This window comes from Tachypleus tridentatus, chromosome 12 (assembly GCF_004210375.1).
Source record: "Tachypleus tridentatus isolate NWPU-2018 chromosome 12, ASM421037v1, whole genome shotgun sequence".
Classification (NCBI taxonomy): domain Eukaryota; kingdom Metazoa; phylum Arthropoda; class Merostomata; order Xiphosura; family Limulidae; genus Tachypleus; species Tachypleus tridentatus.
In genome coordinates this window covers 74,006,071-74,029,334 of record NC_134836.1, presented here as the reverse complement: position 1 = coordinate 74,029,334, position 23,264 = coordinate 74,006,071, and the positions used below count along the sequence as shown (strand labels likewise).

Below are 23,264 nucleotides of genomic sequence, written 5' to 3'. Positions count from 1 at the left end.
AGCTTCATTATTGTACGTATCTCATAGCTCGCCTAACCCATTAACACAGACGCTTTAATTATTTAAATATATCTGTTCTGATACTATATAGTTCGGGTTAGAACGTGATAGATGTAGAAGTTGTCCCAATTCCATGTATACATTGTTTTCTAAGTCGTTATTCACCGCCAAACAGACAGATTATTAAATGACAACACCTGGTGAGTTTGGTTTGTCTGGAAGTTCGGGAAAAGCTACATGAGAGCTATCTTCGCTAGCTGTTCCTAATTTAGCAGTGAATGACTAGGGACAAAGCAGCTAGTCATCACCGCCAACTCATGGGCTAGTCTTTTACCAATAAATAATGGGATTGAACATATCATTATAGCGCTCCCACAGCTGAAAGGGCAGCATGTTTGATGAGACTGGATTTGAACTCTCGACCATGAAAAATCGCTAACTGGTGAAAAATGGTATTCTTAAGGTTACGTTTCTAGATTTATAATGAAGAAATTTGTAATTAAAATTACATGAATATTTGGTGAATTAATTAGGTACTACAGTTAAGATATAACATCGTACTTTTTATTACATCAAATGGACCAATAAAGGATAGTTAAGACAAATGAAGTGTTTGTTCAGTTTGCTCTTAGGGGTTAAAATGTATTGTTTAATCATGGTATGTCTTACAAGAACATCAGAACTGGAGCTGTTAACACTGTAGTCCAGTCTTCTTAGGGGTGTGGTTAAAATGTATTGTTTAATCATGGTATGTCTTACAAGAACATCAGAACTGGAGCTGTTAACACTGTAGTCCAGTCTTCTTTACATATTAACTAAGAGAACTGGAGCTGTTAACACTGTAGTCCAATCTTCTTTACATATTAACTAAGAGAGAATTGGAGCTCTTAACACTGTAGTCTAATCTTCGCGTATTAACTAAGACAGAACTGGAGCTGTTAACACTGTAGTTTAGTATTCTTTACATATTAGCTAAGATAGAACTGGAGCTGTTAACACTGTAGTCCAGTCTTCTTTACATATTAACTAAGAGAACTGGAGCTGTTAACACTGTAGTCCAATCTTCTTTACATATTAACTAAGACAGAACTGGAGCTGTTAACACTGTAGTCTAATCTTCACGTATTAACTAAGACAAAACTGGAGCTGTTAACACTGTAGTTTAGTATTCTTTACATATTAACTAAGACAGAACTGGAGCTGTTAACACTGTAGTCCAATCTTCTTTACATATTAACTAAGACAGAACTGGAGCTGTTAACACTGTAGTTTAGTATTCTTTACATATTAGCTAAGATAAAACTGGAGCTGTTAACACTGTAGTGCAGTCTTCTTTACATATTAACTAAGAGAACTGGAGCTGTTAACACTGTAGTCCAATCTTCTTTACATATTAACTAAGAGAGAACTGGAGCTGTTAACACAGTAGTCCAATCTTCTTTACATATTAACTAAGACAGAACTGGAGCCATTGACACTGTAATCTAATCTTCACGTATTAACTAAGACAGAACTGGAGCTGTTAACACAGTAGTCCAATCTTCTTTACATATTAGCTGAGACAGAACTAAGATGAGTAAGCAAAAATATTCAATCCTGTTTACTTGTTCCTAACAACAAACAAACTTTTAACCAGTATGGTTTTTAATCCTCGGATTTGAAATGCTCTCACGTGCACGAGCTAGAAAACTAGTAAAGTAGTTTAAATTAATAATATAATCACAACATTTTGTCGACTTCTTTAATTTCAGCTGGTTTTAGCTCTATTTAACCATGATATAATAAACATAAATAAATGTCTAAAAACATTATTTTTAACTGATTCAATACAGGTCTGTTGTATATTTCTGTCGATGGGGTGTTTCTACAACACTGCAGGTATAAGCGACTCACAATATGTTGATAAATCCGTATCACACAGATTTGATTCACAGTGCTTTCAATTTGTCTGAGTCTGGTTCATGAGACTTATTGTTAAGCTCATGTTAAGTTTTAAAATGATTTTAGACAAAAAGACACTTGTATACACATGTATCATACGTTACGTATTATAATTTAATTCGGACGAGTCTCCGATTTATTATGTCACATATGTTAAGTATTACTATTTCAAACAATCGGAAATTCAAATTTGAATTTAGTAGTTAATTAACTGTCAATGTGTATTAATTTTATGGTATTTATCAACAAGACAAATACACATACGTTTCTGTGTTACACTTTATCGTCTCTCATGTTAGTCAGTCAGTCTAGTGGTTTCCACTGTTCTGTGTTACACTTTATCGTCACTCATATCAGGTAGTCAGTCTAATTTAACAATGGCTTAGATGATGGACCAAACAAGAAATACTTTAAGTTTTTACATTGATGCCTGGAATAAAAAACAAAACAAAAAGAATTGTTACTCGTAAAAGAAAAATTGTATATTAATCGTTTAAAACCCAAACATAGTGTAAACAAACAACGAGACAATCTCCAAAACAAACTCAAGCTTAGAAATATGTTCATTACCTTAAAGGCTTAAACAAAGGACACTTTATTTCTTTTGTTAATAGATTTTTAATACTAGATAACTCTGTATGGAACATATTTCTAATCAGCGTTAGATGGTATCCTTTGGATGCTGATTGGCGTCTTCAAGGGAGTAAAAGAGGGATGATATCATCAAAGATGGAAACGTTATAGTTCACAAGGTTGTCACCAGATGGCGAGTCGTTATTAATACGTGAGCTAGTTTCAATGACCGGTGGCCATGATGGATGAATACGTCAAAAGTACAGATCGTATTTCTTGTCCACATTGACGAGTAGTCATGACTCATTGAACATATGTTTCATCATGTAGATAACTGCTAAAGTCACCCTAGAAAATGATACTTAACACTAATTATTTAGTTGATACTAAAATGAAGAGTGAATGCTAATTAATTAGTTAAGTAACTCGTTCTAATATAACACTAATTCACTAGTCAATTAAATCGTCATTAAAAAAACGCTTAATATTACATTTTCTGTCCTAAAAGAACTATATGTTGCTCGAGCTGACTTATACATGTTTATGTCGCCCTTAAAGGAGCAATACTATATAATAATTAAAACTTATACTCTATACAAAAAATTACATCGTCAATAAAACGTTTGTTATGCAAAACACTTTTACTAATTTATGAGAAAATGATTTATCTCATGTTTTACAAAGTTGGACTTTCACGTGTACTTAATTACTGGTATTATTATAGGAGATTAAGAAATATACGGTGGCAGCACAAGTCACCAACGAGTAGATTTATGTATGATCAAATTAATTATCTGTAATATATATAATAAATGATTGACTTACTGTATTCATCCATTTCCTAAATAACCATTTATCACCTCCAAACGCATACAAAAGCTAAATATAATAAATGACCGAATTACTGATTACTAATATGTATAATACCACAATTTTCAGACTTTCTATCACAAAACACACATCTGATGTCAAACTAGAAAATGCATGCAAACAGTTTTTTCTGACAACACAATCAAACATAAAGCTTTCACCTTGGAGATACTGACACCATCAACACATGGATTATTAAAGGCCGTTATTTAAAATGTATTATATTCAAATTGTTTAAAGTTAAGACATTAATAGCAAATAGCACGCATATAATCTGGAAATAAAAGTTTAAGAATTACAAAAGCTAGACACAATCAGTTTGGTCACTGACGTCAAGACAAGATTGTTTGGAGGGTGTCACGTGGTCACATATATAGTGTATGATTTTGAGATATTTAAAATTGACCAGTAGATGGCACTCCGTGTTCCTTGTTACATCTTTCGAAACTTTATACACATTTAAATTTTCCAGATACAATAATTCCTTGATTATTTTACTTTATCGATAAATTACAAAACGGTATTCTTTTATTATATATAAAACTCACATTGTGTCCAAAAAACTATCAGCTTTATCCCACTTAAAATAAAATGAATGTTTTATTCATCTCAAATGTGCGACATTCACATTTAGAGAAATTTTTATAAAAATGAAAGTTAATTATAACACATTGTCGCTATCTACGTATTTACAATATATTTAGTGTTTATGGGAAGACTTGCTTATTAAAATAAAAGTTGAGTGTAGTACACTATCGCTATCTATATATGATATTTACAATATGTTTAAAATAGATGGTTCACTTTACAAAATGCAAGTATGTAGTAACGCATATCAGTTAATTACAGTTTGCGGCCCAGCATGACCAGGTGGGTTAAGGCGTTCGATTCGTAATCTGAGAGTCGCGGGTTCGAATACCCGTCGCACCAAACATGCTCGCCCTTTCAGCCGTGGGTACGTTATAATGTTACCGTCAATCCCACTATTCGTTGGTAAAAAAAGTAATCCAAGAGTTGGCGGTCGATGGTGATGACTAGCTGCCTTTTTTCTATTCTTACACTGCTAAATTAGCGACGGCTAACGCAGATAGCCCTCGAGTAGCTTTGTGCGAAATTCCAAAACAAATCCATTGAAACTAGCTTATAAACGCAGTCTCGAACATGTGTCAAAGATGATCACGTTGTTACTTACAATATAAGCAACAATAATGATATTTTCTTAATAACGTCAACAATGGTTAGAAAGAATAGGCTGTCACCTATCTTATGAAATCGTCACATAGTTATTTAAACAATTTCTTTACTAATAATTAAAATAGGAAAACTTTTAATTTTCTATAGATTGTTCATTTTAAGTATACCATATATATAAAACACATACAACTTTGCAAACACAATAAATGCTGTATATACTTCTATCACACAGAAAAAAATAACCACAATACGAAAATTAAGTTATACATCAAATAGTTATTTATCGATTATCTCAAAACAGTTATACTTCCTCACGTGGATTTGAAAACTGTTACCGTAACGTGAATTAATTTTCAGTTACACTTTATAAAACGTATAAAAATCACCAGAGCTCCATAATTTTCTTATATAAAACTTACTTCTCATCATAGACTAACATGTTATCTTTAGTACAGGGTGTTCAGAAAGTCACTGTGCAGTTTTGCAATCATATTTTATTATATTTCAGATTTTGATCCCAATATGGTTTCAACTGAAGAACGTGTATGGCTCGTCGAACACGTATTCTGAGAAGGTGATAGATACACAGATGTGATGCGATAGCGATTTGCTGAAAAATTCCCAGATACACCTGTTCCACATCGCAATGCAGTTCGTAATCCTATGGATAAGTTTCGGGAAACAGGATCAGTGGATGATGCCAAACGCTGTGGAAGGCCAGCAAAGCTGTCGGAGGAGAAACTGTTGAATATTTCTGACAGTGTGATGCAGAGTCCATCAAAATCATTACGAAGGTTAGCTCAGCAGCATGATATTGGTCTTGGAACTGTTCATAAGGCCGTCAGAAAGAAACTAAAGCTCTTCCCATACAAAATAATGGCGGTACAAGAACTGGAAGCAACTGATAATGAAAAATGAATACGCTACTGCAGATGGTTTAACCGATTTATCGAAGAGAATACAGGAAATGTGTTGGATGTGACCTTTTTCACCGACAAAGCGTGGTTCCATCTCTCGGATTACGTTAATTCACAAAATTCAAGATTGTGGTCATCCAATAATCCTCACAGTTTGCACGAAACACCTTTACATGATTTCAAGGTTGATGTGTGGGTTGCGATTTCCAGACGTCGAATTGTTGGCCCTATTTTCTTTATGAACACAATAAACAGCGAGCGCTATTGTTCGGAGATTCTTCACACCTTCATCGGTCAGATGACAAGTGATGAAACCAATTACTCATGGTTTCAACAGGATGGTGCTACTGCCCATCTATGTGGTTATTAAAGGAATGTTTTGGAAACCACATTATTTCCAAAGACGTGTGGTCCCCACGCTCACCAGATCTTAATCCACGAGACTTTTATCTATGGGGAGCAGCAAAATCTGCAGTGTATCGAGATCGTCCGCACACGCTAGATGACTTGAAAGCAGCGATAACAGCATTCATTCAGTCTATTTCAAGCCAGCAACTGATAGCGGTGTTTAGAAACAAAATAAGAAGGATCCAAGCCTGTATTGATGCCAACGGAGGTCACTTTCAACATTGTTCATAATCGTCATTCATATTTACCTCCTGTATTCTATATTGAAACATGTCTGTTCATAAATATATAAGTGCACAGTGACTTTCCGAACACCCTGTATATGTAAATCAAATCTCGGACTTAAGTATCACACATATCGAAACATCTGTTAAACAAAACTTCAAAATACTTTAAAATATTATCTATAAAACTTCTTAGTTTATAAATAAATGCCAAGTCCAGTTTGCATGGTTAAATTACATGCCATAAGTATTAGTTTGGTTTGTTCCGAATACTTTGACAACCAACAATGCGTTGTTTAAACTCTTGAATATTTGCATTTGTTCACAAATAAATTTAGAGAAATACGTAACAGGTGTTACATCACAAACATTTGTACAATTACGAGATTCTGTACAGGTACACCAACTACTGAACAAACGTGTAACGGTTTGGAATCTAAAACACTATAATACACAACTGTGGAAAGTCGAGTAGGTTAACAATACTCTCTTTTTACTCAGGTAGGCAAAATTTCTATTTTCCTTATTCGTTTAGAATTTCGCGTAAAGCTACCTCATCCCTAATTTAGCAGTGTAAGACTATAAGGAAGGACTGTTTGTTTGTTTGTTTGTTTTTTTAATTTCGCACAAAGCTACTCGAGGGCTATCTGTGCTAGACGTCCCTAATTTAGCAGTGTAAGACTAGAGGGAAGGCAGATAGTCATCACCACCCACCGCCAACTCTTGGGATACTCTTTTACCAATGAATAGTGGGATTGACCGTAATATTATAACACCCCCACGGCTGAAAGGGTGAGCATGTTTAGCGCGACGGGGATGTTTTCAAAATATTTATTTTGCAATATATTTGTTTAGAAGTCCAGTGCTTGGGGAGGGGGTAATTGCAAAGGGTGCATTAAATGAGGGTTCCAGTAGCAACGTGATACCCCGAAAATTTAGTATTTTTAATATATAGTATGGCTATTGTTCTTCGATTAATTTTCTTATTATTTAATATAAAGGGCTTCATCTGTGAATCTCACAGAAAACCTGACGGCAGGTCTATTGTTTGGTTCGTATGTCTTAGCCACTTAGTGTATTTCTAATTAATATTTTACGATATTCTTCGTGTCCCAAATATTAAAGTAAGTTATGGCGGTCTGTTTATCATTGTTTTTTTCGCTCATCGTCTCACTTAAAAACTGTTAATGTTCATGCGTGTTGCGCTGTATATGTAAAAAAAAATCCGTGCTTCGAAAGTAGGGCGGCAGTGTGGTTGTTAACCCTAAAAATAAAGCCTAATCGGAGGAAAAATAATAACGAGTTGTATTTTGCATCTTTAGAATCGTATTGTTTTGCTATGCAGCATACCCAAGATTCGGAAATATTCTAATATATATTTTGGTGTAGTTACCTGTAGTGTAGGTCACCCAGTGAGAGAACATTGACGAACTAATAGCGCATAGGTGAAAAGTTTAAAAATCCGAAATCGTAAAAATTTATCGAGTTGACATACCATCAAGTGGGTATTGGCGGGATCGTCGAGAGACAGCACAGGTCCTGGGGTCAGTAATATCACTAAGCCCTCTTTTTCTGTTTATTTACTCTTTGAGTTTCCATAAAAGAAATTTAGATGACAAATCTCTTCACGAATCCATGAACAAGTAGTAGCCACTTTATCTCATTAACTAGTATGCATTTCCAGTGGGTTATGTAATATCCTACTGTCTGACCCCTCAACAGACCCCGGGACAGGTGCCCCTCTGTCGTCAGTAATTTACCAAAACTAATGTTTCAGAATGATGTTATATCAGTCTGTCAATATGCCAACCTTAATTGAAATTAAATCTTTTAATTCAGACCTTTCCTCCTTCGTGTTTGGAATTTCCTCCTATCTCCCTTAAGGACGCCATGTGTAAATGGTTTTACTAGATAACTGGCATATTAAATTCTACTCTAAAACGGGTTTGAAGTTACTGATTCCAACTGTATCGAAAAACAATTTGGTGATAATGTTTTCCAACTCAAACTCTCTAATTATTGTACTAGTGAAATACAACTAACTACGTTTTGTTTCTATGTATAAAAATGTATATAAACTGGTCCAAATAAGTCATAAATATTCTACAATATAACAACGAATATTTTTTTACTTTTTTATATCATAATTCTACATACTGCAGTAGTGGTATAGTGGAGATGTTTAAATAATCAATGGTATGTTTCATAACTTATAAATTTATTTTCGCCAACGAATCTTGGGCTTTTACCAACGAATATTAGGAGCTACTGTAATATCATAATGCCCTAACGGTCTTAAGGACGAGCATGTTTGATGACGGATTTCAATTACACGATTCGTAGACTGCGGGTTGAGCATCTTAACCACGAGACCCCTCTTTGGGAGAGCCTTGTTTTTGGAGATAGTGATTTAGGTTCGAATCCATGCGACAGAACAGTGTTCCTTGTAGTAAAAGCTGGACGGTGGATGGTAGTGTGCTGCTGATTGACTTCCTACCCTCTAATCAATATCTCAAAATTCGCGTCAGCAGTAGGTGATTTTTATAGCATTGGCATGAAATTAGGGACAGCGGTAGCTAACCTTAATTGCTTTGCCATAAAAGTAAAGACAGTGGAAGCTGATTTTTATAGCTTTGCCATAAAATACAGAGCCGCTCTTAAAGTCGTCATGGATTACGATGCTGAATTATTACACTCTATTCAAGACAAACCGGTTTAATTTCCCGGGGAAAAATAAATATGAGTTTTACAAAACAGCGTGTCAGCTTTAATATCTATTATGGATTTGAATCTGTGTTTATTTATAGAAGATTATCATTATTGATTTATAATATTTTCTTAACTATTTTAGAGTTATTTATGGCTAGGTTATGTTTGGTCTAAAGTTCTGAATTATAATGTCTAATATACAAGAGTTGGCACACTGAGATAAGGTCTGCCATAGCTTGGTGGTAAGGTGTTTGACTTCCAACCTCAAGGTCGCGGGTTCGAGTCTCCTTCACACGAGGGATGGGTTATAATATGGCGGTTATTTCCCCTATTCAATGGTAGAAGTGTAGCCCAAGAGTTGGCGGTGACTGGTGGCGAGTAGCTTCCTTCCTTAAAGGCATGGCCAAGCATGTTAAGGCGTGCGACTCGTAATCTGAGGGTCGTTGATAAAAGAGTAGCCCAAGAGTTGACGGTGGGTGGTGATGACTAGCTGCCTTCCCTCTAGTCTTACACTGCTAAATTAGGGACGGCTAGCACAGATAGCCCTCGAGTAGCTTTGTGCGAAATTCCAAAACAAACAAAACTCTTACACAAAATTAAGCATGCGCAATGAGCAAAAGAAAGAATACTATTTAATGTGTTTATCTTGTTTTGTTTTGAATTTCACACAAACATACTTGAGAACTTTTTGTGTTAGACTGCTAACAGATTAGAAGGAAGGTAGCCAGGTAATAACCGCCAACTCTTAGGCTACTCTTTTACTAAGGAATATTGGAATTGGCCGTAACATTACAAGTCGAGCGCTCAGGTCATGCAAAGCCTCTTAAAATATAAATGTATTTCTAATGTTAATAATACGTGCGTCTAGATTATTTTATTTTACTTTAATGATGTTTTGGACAACAGTACTTCTTCAGGTTTCACTTCATATGTATAGCATATTGTAAAAACGAGATAAAACGTTATATGAAACAAGACCTTTAACAGTATTGAGACATTAACTCAACAATATTCAACAGTAATTAAAAAATGCTAAATAGTGTCAAGAAATAGCCATCTGAGCGTCATCGAGTTGACTAAACTAATTTTTAACACCCTTAGAAGACACATAAGGAACTAGATTTTCATTTTATCTTTGGAACTGTCTTACGACTAACGTAAAATTTCCATTATTTTGATAACATAGTTTAACAATAGTTTTAAGATTCTGTACTTTACATCGCATCTTTTTTTATGTAACATTGGGGTATACTATATGTTTTGTACTACCTTATTTAAAAGTATATATTTTCAAAATTTTCAAAATGTATGCAGTTTCAGTTCCTTATTCTGGTGAAGGATGTAAGAAAGTTTCTTTCTCCACAGTTACCTATTGATCTGAGCGTTAATCCAGGGTATCACGTGCATATTTCTTTGGGAAATAATTCTGTACAGTTGAACATACTATGGGAAAGTAGAGAGCAATATTCCACATTCCAGTCTCTAGTAAATAAGAGGTCCTTTGGTTTGACTTTTCAGTTTGCCTTATTTGTATTTTCGTCATGTCTCGTTGAGTTGAAAAAGACAAAATATGGAAGAAATATTAACGTTGATTTGAGAGAAAAGCAGTTTTAAGTATACAGTTTAATGAGATTTGAATAAACATCTTGCAACATATTAAAACATTCTTGAATAAAATTATGATTTTCTTCAGTGACATTCTATTATCCTCGGGTACTTCTTATAACATGATCATTTTAAACAAGGAATTTTCTTTATAAACACTCTTTATTTAACAGCCTTTAGCCAAGTTTAAAATATCTCAACAAGTTAGTTTGTCTTACATCACTGTTCCTCAGAAACGTAATAGTATTAGTTATTGATTGGGAATCAAGTAACCTTGATACCAAGCTAACAGTTAACAAAGAGGTATAGTGTAAACTAATTTTATGGAATGTTTTTGGTAAAATTATTCAGGTTTATATATTCCTTTAGGCCAAACGTGGCTTAGTTGTTAGCATACTGGACCGCTATTCCGTGAATTCATGGTTTGCACCCCTTTTCTTTCAAATAAAAATTCGCACTTTGCACTTTATGGCAGCGAGTGTATTATAATAATGACTGCCAAATTCCACTACTCAATTACAGAAGTCCAGGAGTAAATGGTGGGTGGTGTTGACTAACTGCCTTCCCTCTAGTCTATGAGTTCAAAACCGGTTTTAAAAGATGTCTACGTTCCTCTAACAGCACACACAAAAAATGGAACCCTGTTTGTAAAAACAACACAAATCATATATAAAAAAGTTGGTGGAGAATAAATGAATATTTGTGCTATTCTATTCCATACGAACACATACTCGTCAAGTCATCTATCACTATACTTTTCTGTTGAAACATGTGCAGGAAAACCATCTTTCTCACACATGAGATTAATTGTGGAAAGCATGCAGAGAGAAATGGTGTGCTAAGGGTCTGACAATCTTAAAACGATTTTTTTTCAATGAAAACTACACTTTAGAGCTATTGCAAAATTAACGGCCATCATACAGAGCATGATCAAAAGTGACGATGTGCACTGTAACTGCTTGGTAGTATTCCAAAATGGTTTTAATATAAAGCACTCAAACCACTGTATAGACATATTATTGTTAAATATTGGCTGATTTTGCAGTTCATAATTGAAGTGTCTATCATTTTGTTTAAAAAGCTGACGTTTATTCAGTCTAATCATAGGACATTTTAGACCACAACAACTTAATCTTTACTGTATAGTGAAACCAAGCCTAGAAAATTACTAACACAGTTTTTCGTTTGTTATTTCTTGCTCGTCACTTCCTCAATAAACCTACAGAATGTTTTATATGTAGGCGTACAGTATGAATTAGAAGGTTTATTACTAATGTTTTTAAACACTGCGTGAATCTTTCTATCCATATCGTTCGATCTTAATTTTGTCAGACATATTAATGAAACCTATGAAAATGAGAAAATCTAATCACGTGAGTATCGTTGGTTTTTACGTTTAAAAGATTCGATATATTTCATATTGTATCATAAATTACTTTACATTTAAATAAATTTAAATAATGACATAAGAAACACACACTGACTGTTATAAGGACGTAAATTTACCATTGACTGACTATATTGAAAAATTTATCAAGCATCGATATTAACATAATAATACGTCACAGAATCACCATTCCAGTTCGATTCAACACCTGGGAAACTAACATTACGTCATAGAATTACCAGTTCCGTTCAATTCGACACTGCAGAAACTTAATAATATCTCGTAGAATTACTGATTCCGTTCGATTCGACACTAAGACAGAATAATTTACAGCACAGCTTTTTACATGTTAAGTCAAATAATTTAAAAACATGTTGCCTAAATTATAACACAAAACATTATGGCAGAGGTTTCAAGGGAATATCATGAAATTACAGGGTTTTATTTGTTTATCACACTCATTGTTGTTGGTTGGTTTTTTTCTACAAATCATCATACGGGTGTTTTGATATAAAAACGTGGGAAGATAAAACCAACTTGGATTTAGGGTGTTTCATATTTCTTCCATTAGTTGATTAGTTCGTAATAATTACGCATCGTAACCAACAACAACGTTAAAAGTGACATTTTTAAGGCAAAGCTATAAAAATCAGCTACTGTTGTCCCTAGTTTTATAGCAAAGTTATATAAATCAACTACCACTGTCCCTAATTTTATGGCAAGGCAATAACAACCAGCTACTGCTGACCCTAATTTTGAGATATTGACCAGAAGGAAGGCAGGCAGTTAGTAGCACCCTACCATCCGCCATCTAGCTTTTAGTGCAAGGAACATTGTTCTATCGCATAGATTCGAACCTAAATCACTATCTCTAGAAAACAGAGCTCTACTAAAGAGGAGTCTCATGGTTAAGGTACTCAACCCGCAGTTTACGAATCGTGGAATCGAAATCCGTCACCGAACATGCTCGTCCTTAAGACCGTTAGGTATTTTGATATTACGGTAGGCCATAATATCCGTTGCTAAAAGCCCAAAGAGTCGTTGACGAGAGGTGTTAACTATTTGCTTTTACTGTAATCTCTTACTTCAAAACTAGGAACGGCTAGCACTCTCGAGTAATTTTGCCCAAAATTCAACAAAAACTACAATTGAGCCAATCCGTGGGCAACTTTGTAATATTAGTGAGTTTGTTTACTATTAAGTGCATAGCTGTATAATAGGTTACTGCTTGCAGCAAGAACTGAATACCACTTTTTAGCATTTTAAGTTTATCATTGGGCCACAGAGGGTGATGTTATTTGGAGTTTTTGTTCCGTATTCTCCTCATATTGTTTTCTTGGTTTCACACCGAGTTACCAGTTATCAGGCTTTGCTGGATCTTCATAAAATTAGACGTTCCCTCACGAACATGTTGATGAATAAAACCAGCTTAATTAACGAAGAGAACAAAATAACTCAATAATCTTCATACTTCAACGTATAATTTAATAAATATAAAAGAATAATGGCACATTATGCAGCTTTGCACTCAATTAAAAACAAAAGTTTGCACTAATATAGATAAAACATAATTTCCACGGTATTTTCTAATTTTTTTGGCCTAGTCGGCTTTGAAGCCGGTACCGTTGTTGATGCTATTTCATAACGTATCAGGTCATCCCATAAGTGATGTCCGAAAATTTAATACATAAAGTGAGTCATCATTTCTGTCTTTGTAGAAGGTGTTAATGACTAAAATATGTAGTAGGAGGTGTATAAAAATGTTCTGACAAATAAAAGAAACTAACTCAACTCCACTTTTTCAGATCATTAATCAAATAAACTCTTATGAAGATGGATGTGTCTGAGGAGCACATTAGGCATATAATGCTTTATGAGTTTTAAAAAGGCAATAGTGCAGCAGCAACTACAAGAAATATTCAATGTGTTTATGGCGCGAAGTCTATAAATGAAAAAATATGTCGAATGTGGTTTCAGAAGTTCAGATCAGATGGTTACAGCTTAAGTGATACGTCACGTTTAGGTCGTCCTGGTGAGTTTAATGATAACTTGCTGCTGGTTACACTTGATGAAGATTGTGCTGTAACAGTTGAAGAACAAGCACAGAAGCTTAATTCAACCAATTCAACAGTTCACTGTCATCTGCAACAGCTTGGAAAGGTGTCAAAACTTGGATAATTGGTCTACCATGATTTGACAAAAGCCAACCTGAGAACAAGAGTGGACTTTTGCACTTCTCTGCACTTCGTGAACGTAACTCACCTTTTGTGGATAGGTTAATGACTGGAGGTGAAAAATGGATATATTATAAAAATGTTAAGCAGGTAAAGTGGCTGAAGCACAGCCCAAGATGGACCTCCATCTTAGTAAAGTCTTGTTAAGCATTTGGTGGGATATTGTTGGTGTGATCCACCTTGAGTTGCTGCCACTTAATGTAACAATTACATCGGACTTCTGTTGTCAACACTTAGAGCGCTTGAATGTTGCACTGAAAGAAAAGAGGCCTACTTTGATCATTTGTAAAGGTGTTGTTTACACCAGAATAATGCACGGCCCCATACGGCAAGGATCACATCTACAAAAACTAAAGAGCTAGACAGGGAAAGACTTCCACATCCTCCTTATTCTTCAGACCTTGCCCCATCTGATTATCATCTATTCCGAAGTTTGATGGAAAAGACCTTGGAACACGTGAAGATGTCAAAACTAACCTCTCTACATTCTTTTCCTCCAAACCCCAAGAATTTTATAGAAGTGGCATTCGAAGCTTGTGAATCGTTGGCAGAAAGTAATTAATAATAGTTGAACATAAATTTTTGATTAAATAGCATTAAAAGCGTTTGAAATCCTTTCTCTTTTTCTGAACCTAAAATCGGACATTACTTAAGGGATGACCTGATAAAACTACATATTAAATTTTGTAAAATATACTTTATTTTAGTGTACAATAAGAGGTCCATGGGCCTTGGATTGTATGAATCCGAGAAAAGTTAACACTCTTCAAGTTTGTTTTTTTCACATGAGCCAAAATTATTTTAACTGTTTTATTTCATGTCATTTTCCGATCTTTTTTATTTAAACTTTTTCTAGTATTCGGAAGACCTGCTCATGGATCCTGATGCCTTTGATTCCCTCTTTGTTGCCCTTAACTGATTAAGAAATATTTGGTTCATTACTTTATTTAATTTTGTCAATTTTTATATAAAATATGTTAATTTTTCGCAGTTTTTGGCCAATTTTTTATCATTTTTTCTTTTCAACAGTATCTGTGAAAAGACATTCACGTCTTGTTCATTCAGTAAATGGGAATTAAACAAAAATTTGATACTTTTACACAGGGGCGTAGATCCTGGGGGGATGGGAGTATACATCCCCCTTAATTTTGGGTGGGGGGTATGATGCATACAATCATCCCCCCACAGTTTGGTCTGTTGAGATATTTTATTGCATCACAGGCCTACAAATTGTGTGTTTGTTCTTGTGATTTTCGTGTTCTGACCAATCGAAATACATAATTAGGCCTAGATGTAGGCTTTTTTAGTAGCCGAAATGCACATCTTTAATACAGGCGTGCTTCCAAGCTTTTCGATCTAAGCGATAGTTCGTAAGTATCAGTCAGTAGGCCTAAGTATACATGCAAGTATCGTGACAACAAGATTACTCTGTGACTGCATGTTTACAGCTTTCAGGTTCACTTAATCAGAGATTACCAATTTGCAAATTGAACAGTCCACATAAGTGGTTGCAAAATCATCCCCTTCCCCAACCCATCGGGTGTAAAAAAATCTACTCCCCTGCTTTTACACAGATCTTCTTATGGACCTCAAAGGTTACAGAGCAAAAATTGACCAATTTATTTTTAGTAAAATATAAAAAAATAATACCCGGATGCTCACCCTCATAATTACCATAGTATGTGTACAAAGTTTCAGGTCTCTTGATTCCTTTCTCTTGGCCATCACATTCCCAGACAAGCTCTTTTATTATCGTAAATTTCTTTTTTCTTATCTATCCCATTTATAATAGTTATTTTAGAAAATTTCTAAAAATGTATCTCTCATAATTACGTTTAATCATTATATAAGTACATACACGACATTTGAAAATTTGGCTCACACCCTTCGTACAAAAAGCTGAACTAATAAGAAACAAAACGCAAACACATACACTCATTCAAATGTCACGTATTATTTATACAACAATCATGTCTTATACCAGTAAAACTGTTACAAAAAGCATATTTCGGTTTATTTATGTTTATACGAAAAAGAGTTAGTATACTGGTATGAGTCATTCCATCTTTAAAAAAACTTGAATAAGCTGGAAAAGCTTATATCGTAATAAATTTTCTTTACCAATACGTTTGTTTTGAATTTCGCACACAGTTAAACGAGAGCTATCTGCGTTAGACGTCCCAAATGTGCTCGGCATGGCCAGTTGGGTTAAGGCGTTCGACTAGTAATCTGAGGGTCGCGTGTTCAAATCCCCGTCGCACCAAACATGCTCGCCCTTTCAGCCGTGGAAGCGTTATAATGTTACGGTCAATCCCACTATTCGTTGGTAAGAGAGTAGTCCAAGAGTTGGCAGTGGGTGGTGATGAATAGTTTTCTTTCCTCTAGTCTTAAACTGCTAAATTAGGGACGGCTAGCGCAGATAGTCCTCGTGTAGCTTTGTGCGAAATTCAAAACAAAGATACAAACCGTCCCAAATTTAGCATTGTAAGACTAGAGGGAAACTAGCGTGTGTGTTTTCTTATAGCAAAGCCACATCGGGCTATCTCCTGAGTTCACCGGTAGGAATCGAACCCCTCATTTTAGCGTTGTAAATCCGTAGACTTATCGCTGTACCAGCTGGAGACAAAGATTACCCGTTGACCCAGACGTGACAGGAAGCCAGCGAGTCGTTATCACACATCACCAATTCGTGAGCTATTCTTTTACCAACGAATAGTGTGATTGACTTTACTTATAACGCTCCCACAGTTTGAAGGGCGCACATGTTTGGGGTGACGGGGATTCAATCCCGTGACCGTCAGAGGAGGAGTCGAGCGCATTAACAATCTGGCGATGCTAGGCCTTTTACCAATACAAGAAAGTTGCATGTATATTGTGAGTGATGAAAATAAAAAAAAGCTAGGTGTGTTATCTCTGCTCTCGTAAGTACCATTACACTTGTAAGTTATGTGGTGTATTTGTTTTTCTCACAGGTGAACAGCTTCATCAACAAGTCTAGCAACAACCAAAGAACGATGGGAAGACTCCAACAAGTGTATATTCTGCTTGTTTTTATCGGATTATTCATTTTGTTTATTACTATATTCACAGATATTGTTGTGTAAGTTGTAATATATCAAATACTTTTTTCCCAGTGATATATATTTGTGGATAGGTGTATTAGCATTAAAACTATATATGAAACACATTTGTTTAACAAAAGATCAACGCTTTTTTAAACTTTTTATCGTCCTCTTGCGGAATTTCTAATGGATCGTAAATAATTTTTAAGTCCAGGCGTGAACAGTGAAGGTAAAAAAAAAGGTACATTCCACAACAGTAAATTGTACTTAATTTCATGTAATTATCCCTACACATTGAGTTTAGTCGTTGAGATAAGAAATATTGATATGTTTATTTTTTAAAATTTCTATTTCATATATATATATGTTAAATCCATACAGCTACAGGAACAACCATTTTTTTTAATTGGACTTTGGAATTATATCAGTTATTGTTAGCGAGCTGCAACGGAAATAAATTTAAATCACGGTGGTTTTTTGCGTTGTTGTTTTTTTTAAATATGATGTGCAATGAAGCATATACTATCTGGTAATACTGAAAAACATGTGGTCAAATTAACAAATTATTGTAACTACTTATTTAAGTACAAGGTTCCTAGAACAATACAAAATAATTCTAATTACAGACACCAAAATCTACCACAGGTCTACTTTTTTAGGGTTAACGTTAGATAAAACTATTTCGTACAGTCGAAATTCCATAGAGGAAACACTAACATGTATACGTTTGCTTTTGTTTAGTTAAGGCTAAACTTTACCGTACTTAATATTTTGGTTAAAAGGTCACAGAAAAACGTTATAACTTTATTTATTAATAAATAAAATGTTAAAGTTATTCTATGATCTAACGTTAAACCTTTTTAAAAACTTTGATAAACTTTTAATGTTTTTGTGTAAAATGTTTAATAAAGTATATTTACATCTTCCTGTTTATATTCGTTAAAATGAAACTTTGAATGTGCGCACACATTTTCAAAAGAAAAATCTTAGTAGCAAAATCCTAACCTTATGTTTGTTTTTTATTTTTTTTTAATTTCGCGCAAAGCTACTCGAAGGTTATCTGCACTGGCCGTCCCTAATTTAGTGGTGTAAAACTAGAGGGAAGGCAGCTAGTCATCACCACCCACCGCCAACTCTTGGGCTACTCTTTTACCAACGAATAGTGGGATTGACCGTCACATTATAACGCCCCCACGGCTGAAAGGGCGAGCATGTTTGGTGCGACTGGGATTCGAACCCGCGACCCTACGATTACGAGTCGTACGCCTTAACACACTTGGCCCTGCCGAGTCCTTATGTTTGTCCAAAAAATAATTTTTAATCAAAGAAAGTTTATCAAGAACAAATGAAATTCAGATAATGAATATTAATCTTAATTTCTTTCAGATACTGTATTTTATTTTTCTCTGTTAGATACAGTCGTAACTGTTTTAAGTTACCTTCTTTATTTTTTTATGTATATTTTTCATTTGTTTCCTATAGAACTCGGTGACGATAGAATCTGTTTCAGAAAGACACGATTAAAAACATGTTTGTTGCCGTAGTGCTTATTATTAAATTTCGATTCCTTTCTGACAAATGAGTTTACAATTTAACTTAACATTCAATATTCTTGAGCATACTAGGCCAGGCCTTAAACACGTTGCAAATTATTGAAATAGGTCTAAATATTACTAATTCATACGCACAGTTTAATATGAATTATTAACTAATTAAAATTAAGATGCGGTTGAAATTTTTGGTTCAAATTGCAGTGGATATTGCATAACTTAATTCGAAAAAATGAGGACTGTTCGAAAACATTTTGATGTGAAAAAGAACAGTATTATAAAACGTAAGTTTCATGTATAGGTTAGATGAAACAAAACACTTATTTCACTTTGTTGAGGTGAAGTTTGGAGTACAGCATTTGAAACCTATTATAAAAATAAATTCAACATATTTGCAAGTTTAACAGACTTCCAAAGAGAAGTATTTATATTTAGGTTACTGGAAATATCATATCGATAGCTAAGAGAGAAATGATACAAATTTAACAAACTATTCATGGGCTATAGATTTTCAAAAACATACTTTGAGGCTATTGTAAGTGTAATTGGTACTAAGTTTGCTGTTTACAAATTAGCTTATTACATAATATATTTAGTATTTTTAAATCGGGTTAATATAACGGAGATTAGAGTGAATATTGTTACAACTTTTTCAACATTGTTTAACTTTTTAATAACAAAATGACAAACATTTTTGATCAAATATTGTTACGGTTAGCTGTAAGGCGGATGAGCACATACAGTTATCTGTTAGATACGTCATATATTTACATTTCAATGTGTTAAATTAATGATCGGTCCAGTTGGTAAGTGAAGATGTACAATCTATAGTAACATTTATTTACATTTTACCATATTATATAATTTATTAATAGTATAACGAAATATCATTGTATGTCAATATTTTTACGGGATCAGTAAGATATAAAAAGAATGCTTTTCGTTAGAACTGGAAAATATATCCTTATTATTAGCTATTTCATTTGAGATGATAAAACTTCTATCGTCGAATAAATTAAACTGTATATACATACTTGTGAAAGGTACCATATCTGCATATAGAAATCAAATGTTTAAGAAAGCTGTTTGCTATCATTTTTGTAGCGCCATCTCTTACCTAAAAATATAACCTTCGCTCTAACTCCACATTAAAAACACTCCGAGAAATCGCAAAAATAATAATAACGCTTTGTCAAACTTTTCAGTGACAAAATGGATTTGAATAGAACACTATGAGTTATTAAATTATAAAAAAAATCTATTATATCGGATGAATGAATGCTGTGATAACATTTTTATTTCCAGTTAACCACTTGTTTTCTTCCATACGTTCTCAAACGTTTATTAAGCTACACAATGCCTCAAAATTATCACAGAGCTTCAGTGAGAGTTTCTCAAGCTTACTGGTATTTTAAGTCCTATTCGTAGTTCTGTTTCCACATCTTTTAGTCGATTATGCTTCTCTCTCTTGTGCTTCACCAGTAAGAAAAAAAAAATCCAAATTCGTATAAACATGGCACAAAGCTTCAGAAAAATTGACATTATGGTATTTATTTTAACATTCTTAGCAAAAATGGTATAAAATATAAGGCTTTGTTAATTTTTGTCTGTAGACTTTGCAGAAAAATGTATTTTCTGGAGCATTAGCTAACCCACTTCATACATTCTGAAACTCCACTGGGGCCACGACTCATATTTTTAAAAAGCCTAGTTCAAAGAAAGAATACTTCAAAATATTGAAGTCATAGTCTTAAGACACTGAAGTGAATGTGTTTGTTTGTTCATACAAAGCTACACGACGGAATAACTGTCCTCTACACACCACGGATATTTAAACCCATTTTTAAGAGTCGTAAGTCTGCAGATCTACCGCTGACCAACTTGGTAATACTGTAAGTACTTATAGTTATATTAATACAATATAATATAAAATAGAGTATTACATATAAAGGTAATACTAAGTGAGGTTACACTGCGTGAAAGTTTGGCTGTAATGGGCAATTTTAAGTTGAGTTTCACTGCTAATTATTATAATAGAGTAAAGGAGAATAAATGTGTCTTGTCAATGAGTGTTTGAAAGTACTTAAACCTCGTGTATGCTGGAAAATATCTTTAAAAATCCTCCAATACCTCAGACTGTGTTAGGACGGTTCAAATAATGGTTTTATTTTGGTTTTAGTATACAGATATGATAATTATTGCGTAACAGTACAGCTTAAAAACTGCATTTATTTATTTCTTATGTTTTTAAATGCATCTTTATTTCAGGGTTTTGAAAAATGGCGTTCTTGAAAACCGTACACCAACATGTACAACGAAAAAAACTGATATCGTGTTTCTAAAGATGCACAAGGCAGCAAGTTCAAGTATACAGAATATCCTCATGCGTTTCGGGGATCGTCACGACTTACTATTTGTTCTGCCACAAACAGGAAATTACATTGGCCACCCTCGACCTTTTCATCACAGTATGGTCCCAAAACTTAAAGTTTCAGCTCTTAACATTCATTATAATATCATTGCACATCACATTAGGTTTAACTACCACGAGTTAAAACGTGTGATGCCAAGAAATGCCCTTTTTTTTACTATACTGAGGAAGCCAGCGGAATTGTTCGAGTCGCTTTATTCGTATTATTCGTTAGAAAATTTTTTCAAAACACCGATTACCAACTTTGGTATTAATCAAACAAAGGAGAACATAAACAAGCGGTTAGTCGGCAAAATAGGAAGAAACCAGATGTCCTTCGACTTGGGTCTGAACGAGAAAGATTTCGAAAACGTAACTCTTTTAACGGAATTCGCCAAAGAAATAAACAGAGAATTTAATCTAGTGATGATCGCTGAGCAGATGGATGAATCATTGGTTCTTCTAAAGAACCTTTTATGTTGGGAAACTGATGACATCATTGTATTTAAATTGAACGCTCGAGAGAATAAATTTGTTAAGCCAATCAATTCTCGCCTTCGTCTACAGATTGAGAAATTTAATTATGCTGATCTTATGCTATACAATTTCTTCAAGGATAAACTGGCAGAAAAAATTAAAAATTTCGGAGTCCAAAAACTTGCTGCTGGAGTAAAAGAACTCCGAGAAAGAAGAGATTTGTGGTTTAAATACTGCGTGCAAGGAGAAAACTTAGTTACTGATATCAAAGAGGGTAAAAAACCTGTTTATAGAAACTCGAAAGTAACGAAACTGAAAGCGAGAGAAGATAATGACACGTGTGTGAAGATGACTGAAGAAGAACTGATTTACACAGACATGCTTCGAGAAAAGCAGAAGACATTCTTGTTGTAATGTATGTTGAAGAAATGTCGTCGCGATAACAGACAGTAACTTATCACGTGATGATAATGTTGTTTCAGTAGTCGCATAGCTGATTTTTGAAATGTTCGTAATACAAAGTAAAAACTAGCCTTGAACAGATGAGGTGGCAATATTTGTTCCTCGAATAATGTATCTCAGGCATTATCATAAGGCATATTTTAACAAAGCTGGAAACATTTACCTAAACAGTGATACATTTTACTGTGGTAAACTTAGGTTTACTAATAAACCTTACTCATGATGAAAATGTCAAATGATACACACTCTTACAGTAAAAACCTTACACAGTTGGTTGATTGGATGATTTGGTGTTTTATGGCACAAAGCGGCTAGGTTATCTGCGCCAAACATCCTGTAAAATGTTAAAATTAAAGGATATTTAGTAAAATTCATAAAAGGAAATTAAGGTAAAACAAAACAAAGCTTTAAAAAACATAAACAGCATAAAACCAGTGTTTACATCTAGTCTAAAACATTAAGAGAAAAACTACAGTAATACAAGTTGTAAAGATTTTTCTGTAGCATAATTGTAATTATTGTAACTCGCCAGGATAACTAACATGTAAGTACAAAAACCACCGTCAGTCACATGAAGTTGGCCTCTCCAGTCCTAGTTCCGAGTTATTTGACGTTATGGCCATTTTCAAAGAGGAAAGTAATAAAAAGGTTTTAAAAGAAGTGTAGCAAAATTATAATAATAACTTGCCAAGATGACGAACAGGTAGTTCAAACAGCAGCTTTAGTCACCCGAAGTAGGCCTTTCCAGTCCTGGTTTCGAGTTATTTAACGTTACAGCCAATTTCTAATTTTAAATCGAACTAGATGAACTATGATTTTTAAAAGGGAGCCACATTAAAAATGTTTTAGTGTATAAATTAAAAAAAAACAAACTTAAATGGCATTAAAATGATTAATGACCTTTAAAAAACTAAAAAAATTACCAAGGTGGACAGTGTCACCATCACCAGTAATACTGTCTAACATTATGGACAAACCTTGGTACAGGACATGATTAAAATGGTGCTGTCGTTGAGAGTCATAATGACGGCAAGAAAGTAAAATGTGGCTTATTGTGATCTGAGTGTTACACATACAACACATTGGTGCACCAGTTCCAGATAAAAGAAAGCGATGAGTTAAACACTGTGACCAATGTTTAGTCAAGTTAGAAAAACTTCCTCTTTCCGATCCTTACGGAAGCTAGACGGCCAAAGTCCAATATAGGGTTTTATTTGGAAAAGCTTGTTTTCACTTTGCTC

At 34.2% G+C, this 23,264-nt stretch overlaps 1 protein-coding gene across 1 annotated transcript; it reads left to right on the top strand.

The window, feature by feature from the left end:
* The first annotated feature begins 6,578 nt into the window (after positions 1-6,578).
* Positions 6,579-22,104, top strand: LOC143235372 (galactosylceramide sulfotransferase-like). Its single transcript, XM_076473479.1, has 3 exons — positions 6,579-6,628; positions 17,035-17,162; positions 20,943-22,104. Exons 2-3 carry the CDS (start codon positions 17,077-17,079, stop codon positions 21,973-21,975), a joined length of 1,119 nt encoding a protein of 372 aa, XP_076329594.1. The 5' UTR covers positions 6,579-6,628; positions 17,035-17,076; the 3' UTR covers positions 21,976-22,104.
* The last annotated feature ends 1,160 nt before the right edge of the window (positions 22,105-23,264 follow it).